The 6422-nt window shown below is 36.4% G+C and overlaps 1 protein-coding gene across 1 annotated transcript; it reads right to left on the bottom strand.

Moving 5' to 3' along the window:
• Window positions 1–350: 350 nt before the first annotated feature.
• On the bottom strand, window positions 351–5474 carry LOC132637470 (uncharacterized). The gene is made up of 4 exons (XM_060354550.1): window positions 5402–5474; window positions 3698–3849; window positions 3428–3574; window positions 351–585 (listed from the first exon to the last, which is right to left on the bottom strand). The coding sequence occupies exons 1-4, from the start codon at window positions 5472–5474 to the stop codon at window positions 409–411; spliced, it is 549 nt and encodes a 182-aa protein (XP_060210533.1). The 3' UTR covers window positions 351–408.
• Between the last annotated feature and the right edge of the window lie 948 nt (window positions 5475–6422).

Here is a 6422-nt window from a genome sequence, read left to right as displayed (position 1 = left end):
TTTTGGATCTGATTTTCAGATTTTAATTTTTGGATATGTTATTTTTGAACTTTTTTGATGCTCCCTAATGCTAGAAATCATAGAGAGAAATTGAATTTCTGTGTTTTAAAATGTGGTTTTGGGTGTTTGGAATTATGAATTTGACTGGTTCTGAAATTGGGTGTCACGACCCTAAATACGGATTGTGCGGGCACCTACCTTATTATCACTAATAGGCAAACCCTTATCTGTTAACCCATTAATCATTAGCCAATTTCAACTTCTTTAATCATTTATTAACGGTCAATAGATAAGTGAATGAATAAATAAATAAAACCAGTCCTAATTAATAGATAATATAAGTGCGGAAGTCTAACTATTACACCCCCAATCTGAAAGTCATCATACAAGGACTCTAACCAACAATGTCTAAAGAATGTAGTATATCTCAAATATAATAACAAATAATGTCTGGAATGAAAGTAGACATCTGGAAAGAGAGATCTTCAGGTGGCATGACATGGATAGAAGCTCACCCTCGGATCTGATCGAGCAAACTAGCTTCAAGCTAGAGATGTAGTCTGGATGAAATCTCTGGAACACAATCTGCACCCAAAAAGGGTGTAGCAAGGTAGTATCAGTACAGATATTATGTACCGGTAAGCATCATAGGCCAACTAAGATTAGTTCACGCATGTAAGTATCAATCAACAAGATAAACAGATAGGCACTTAAAACTCAAATCCAAGTCACAGAATATCCCATAACGGAGTCACAACCTAAGATGAAGCTTCTAACCCACAGGTCTGTCAAGTTTCAATAATCTCACTTAATAATCACAAGTCCAAGTTCCTTTCCTAGGTAGAGTCACTAATCCACAAATTAACTCAGTCAATAGTCATAATTATATCACATAGGCATTCAACATCCATACCAAAATAAAAAACAAACGAGATATAATAATGCAGAATAAAATGTAATGATGTGCAATGCAAAATATGATGATGTGCAATGCAATGTAATGCCATGCACTGGCCAATCAATCGAACTGTACACACATGCTAACTGATGTCATTGCTCAGTAGTCATGACTTGTAGGGAACCCATGGTGTCCATGTACCACTCGTTCCGGATACTCATCGGACCCGAGCCATAAATCCTTCGCTCCGAAAAAAACCTCGGACGCGGATCCACATCATGTACCACTCGTTTCTGGAATGAACCTCGGACCACGAGCTCGCAACTAGGCCACATCCTCACACCTGGTCAAATGTGCCTTTTCATATGCATAGTAACACTGTCACATCACTCTCAATGATCAATTCATCAAGTACCATGTATCAAATAGTATCACAAGTTCAAAAAAAAGATTATATTAACTTCTTCACTAATTCCACATCCCAATGTGTGTCTCCACGTATTCCAGTTCATTAGTATGTATGGACTATGAACAATAGCAATAATGTCAAACACAAGGCATCATGCGACAAGTCTTTTATGAATCGTTACCAAACCATTTCCATGATGTATGATTGTATGAAAGCATAAATGAGTGTAAACATGGTAAATCGATGCAAATCAATAAAGCAACAGTGAAGGTACAAGTCACAAAGCCACAAGTCATATTAAGACTTGGATCAACTCAACCATGAAATGAATCATACAACCCGTCTCAACCAACATAAGAGTCTACGTCCCTCTTTACTTCCACATATAACAGTACGCCTCCCAACTAAGTCTTGTATTGCCAAGATGCTCCATTTTTCTATATATTATAATCAACAGTAAATCGTACATCAAGTGTTCATCTACGTACTATCATAAATATATAAATCACAATTCAGGTCTAAACTCAGTATCCTTCCTTCCTCCGATGATATGTGTCACAATAAGAGAGAATTGAGTACAACACGACTATTTAGGTAATAAGTTTAATCACAATAACAGGGTAACGAGCCACCATCAACAACAATCAACCTAATAGAAATCCATCCCGAATCGCCACAGTAAGAATACAACTACACCTTATATTTCAGTACATAAAGTAATGGCGACGAACCCACAAAATCAGAAGTCATACTAACCTAGCTAATATCCAACCAAAACACCATGTCCGAAGACCTAATCATGCTTTCCCCCGTCAATTCTACACAATGCATACATTTCGCTAATCAAAGTCTAACTAAAGTAATCCCTAACCTACTTACTTCTACCCTTTTCAATTTGTGAAACCATTCTTTAATGGTGAATTTATCATAACTTCTATCTCTACAATCATTAACTTTCAATCCAGGAGTTTCTAATCAATTTTACCCTTTGAAACAGATTTTAGGACAAAGTTTCCATTTTTATTATAACTCTAAGTCTCAACATGCAATTTCAACCATAAGAAATCAAATTCCCTTCCAAGAAAGTGATAATCTATACTCCTAGATGATTAATCAACAACAAAATCAACAACCCACCAATTATTTAAGGGTTTACTAATTCTAGGGTTCTAGGATTTTCATCCACCATTGATGGACCTTAAAATAATCATGGAACTTGAAGAGAATGGAAAAGGAACAAATAAAGGTGGGAACTTACCCTCCAAGATGCATTCGCCAAAGAATGAAATGAAGTTTGTCTCTTTCTCTCTTGAAAACTGACTTTGGGGTCTTGGGGGTAATGGGTAGGAGTTGGAGTATAAAAATAGGGATTTTCTGCTCCCTTCGGTCGCTGCGGCGGCCAGTTGGTCACTGCGGAGCCGCTATAGCGGCCCTACATCCGCTGCCAGCGGACCTGCTGGAACAGCCCGAACGAAAAAGTGCATAACTCCCTCATCTGTAGGCGAAACGCGACGATTCTTTTTGCTATAGCTTCGTAATTACGATACAGATCTAATGGTTCAAACCTCACACAAAGTTCAAAATCATCATATTAACATGTTGGAACTTTCAAAACATTGACACGGGGTCATTCTAACCCGACGTTGACCGTGGTCAACTCTAACTCGCTAACTTAACTAGCTTCTCCATCAATGACTCAATTTACACTCGAACCTTGCAGAAACCAACTCAATGAATTCATTAAGTCATAGATCATACTAACGGGACTTGGGGAAGGATCAGCAAGATTAAATGGGTCAAAACACTATAATAACTAAACGGTTCGTTACACTGGGTCTCCAGAATCATCAGTAGGTTGAAGATAGCCTTTTCATCGTAAAAGCAGAGACCTATCTTTATTTGTCTCCTAATTAGATTATAAAATACTAATAGAAGAATAAGAGATATGTTTAAAATTAACTGATGGAAGGAAATAAATAAAAAGTTACAGTCTATGCATTTTATTGTTAACTGTACTTGATAAAATTAATTAAAATGGAAAAACACATCCGTTGGAGTTAAATAAAAGAACATGACAACAAATCATTCTTCAAAACTTGAGGAAAATGATCTTGACCGACCTGAGAGTTGATGCCTAGCTGGTCAAGAATACATTGACAGTTGACGACAGCAATCGCCACCTTCACGATCTCCTCAATCTTCACATATTTTCCTCTGCCACCACAAATTCTCACACTCTCTCTACACATCATATCCCAAACCATCTGCTACAACAATGGAAAAATATCATTGGAAACAAAAGACAGACACGTATCATATTTATCCTTCTTTCAAATAAAAAGAATGTGCTTAGTCAGGAAATAGAATTTAGACTTAATATAAGGAGATACGTCAAGGAAAAACTTGAATAAGTGAAAAGTGCATCCACTCTTAACACAATTTAATAGAGTGACGAGCAACATTTGATTGACGTGCCTCCTACCACCCTTAGTATTTGCTGTAATGATTTCGTCTTCTTCCAATGAACTCGCTATTTGAACGCCTGGAAGATTATACCAAATATGATCAAACTATGTTTTATACATGAAGAACGTTCTTGCTTGGTACCTGCTTAAGTCTACTGAATTGCTAGAAGATTAAAAGTCATAGACATTAATACAAAGAAGATAAAAAGGCATAGACATTAATATGTATTAAATGTTAAATTTATATTGGAGATTAAAATAGTTATTGACCCATGAAGTTTTGATTTAAACTGATACCTAATCCAATGAGCGCGTAACAGAAAACAGTTGCACATGTCCCCCAGAATACAAAGAAGATGTAAAGCAGTCATTAATAAAAATAATTATGGAGAGATGAGACATTTAGACTTTTTAATATTTAATATAAGCTAAGCTAATAGGATGGAGGAGAAAAAATTGCAGAAAAAGGAGAAAACATATAAATAGGATTATTGGCCATAAAGAGGTGCCACATCACCTTGTTTATGTCTAGCTTTATATTATATGTAGATTAAGTCGCACCAGCTTGTGAACCAAAATATCTTATTTTTTATGCATTATTTAAAGCCATCTAAAAAAATTTAACATTGTTGTTTAATCTATAAATAATTTGAACAAGATACATGTTTAATTCTTGTAATTATTGGACATCTCGTGAAATAGGAACTTTCAGATTTTCAATTTGAGATATGATATTGTGAACTTCTTCTTCTTCTTTCTTTTTTTCATCTAAAAGTGGAATAAAAACTTTCAAGTAGAGAGTCTTATCTTCTGTATGAAAAAGAGTCTTACTCAGTATACTTAATATTCTTTTAATATTTAGTTTACACTATCGGCATGCTAACTGGTGTGACGTGCATCCTTCAACTATACGCTAATAAGCTTGTATACGGTTAAAATCGGGGTTGGTAGCCCTGACCTAAGGTTCGACGATCCGAATTCAGAGAAAGAAGCAACGGATAGTAGAGCTCGGCTAAACCGGATAGAGACATTCGGACCCGACGATTCCCGAGGAGCACACTTGCAGTTGCCAACATTACGGGAAATCCGGCCTGTTGCGGATTTCACTCCGCACGATGCAGTGACAGTTGTCAAACCCATGATTTCGGGGATCCTTATCTTCAATTGATTTAGTTACCTTGTTGAAAGTAAATTCTTGTACTATAAATAGGGAGGGGAGTAAACCCTCAGCCCCATCAGTTTTACCATCTTTTGCACGAATATATCTTGTTCTCACAGTTCTGTATAAGCATCAAATAATAAGATTGATGTGCCGTGAAATTACGGGATATTCGATGCTAATTTCTTAAGCTTTTGTAACTCTTCAAGCACTTTTGGTGTTACTTTTCGTGTGATTTTGTCATTTTGTAGGAAAAGATATTCGGAAAGCATAACGGAGCAAAATGAAGCAAAATAGGCCAAGGACACACTTTGCACAACATGCGAGCCGCATGTCATGTCTGCGGAGCCACAATTCCACCGCATAGCATGACAGGCCGCTGAAGAATAGAGAATGAAAGGTTGCGCAATTTGCGAGATCAACATGCGACTCGCATGTTGAACTTGCGAGACAACAGTGTTAACGCAAACCTTGTCTGAAATCTGGGAAGCCTGAAGTCAAGAGCATAACATGCGGCTGCTGAGCATGCTTCGCGTCTCGCATGTTTGTCTTGCGACACAACATGCAAGACGCATGTTGCGCACGCAGGGGTGTTTTTGTATAATATTGGTGCTCTATTCAGTTTTATGTGATTTAGAAGTGATCGGAAGAAACCAAGTGAAAATAAAGTCAAAAAGAGGCCAAACTGGACAGTTTTGCAAAACTGGACAGATTTGCAAAACTAAAACTTTGGGGTTTATTTTGTCATATTTTTGACTTGGGAAAGTTGAGGAGATACAAAAGAGAGACTTGGGGCATATCATTTTCATCTTTGGCCATTCAACACAAGCTTTGGAGCTAGGGTTTTACACCACACCTTTGGAGGAGAAGATTGGAGCTCGTTAATGATAAATTTCTCAATCCTTTCTTCAATTCCTTGCTTTGTATTGCATATTTAAGGGTGTTGCGTTTTATTCCATTACTTGAATCTTGTTTATGAAATTATTCATTATCAAGTGTTGGATTAAAACTCTTGTTATGCTTATGTATTGAATGATTTTTATTCCTAATGAAGTGGGTTATTGTTTCTTTAATTAATCTCGTTCTTGAATGTTTCCAAAGGGATTAGCTAACCCTAGGACTCACCCATTTACTTCGATTTGAGCTCGAGAGAGGAAGATTGAGGTTGAGAAAGATTAATTAACAAGAATTTGGGTCATTAAAACCCATCTAATAACTTGAGCTAGAGATAGGAAAGTTACTTGAGATATTATTGATTGTGCTTAATATCACACTCTAAGGCTTGAGAAAGCTTAAAGTGAAATTCATTGATTTGGTTGAGAAACTTTCAATGAAATTTAGAAATCATTATCCATTAACATAACCTCGTTTTTAGTTGTAAAATCATAAAATACATAGGATCGTTACTTGAGTGTAATCTCCTATTATCCATGCTTGTGGCCATTGATCATTTTACTTACTTTCTAGGTTAGTTTACATTTCCGCATTAGT

This window comes from Lycium barbarum, chromosome 4 (assembly GCF_019175385.1).
Source record: "Lycium barbarum isolate Lr01 chromosome 4, ASM1917538v2, whole genome shotgun sequence".
NCBI lineage: Eukaryota > Viridiplantae > Streptophyta > Magnoliopsida > Solanales > Solanaceae > Lycium > Lycium barbarum.
Note: the sequence above shows the minus strand (reverse complement) of the source record. Positions and strands in the feature narration are given on the sequence as shown.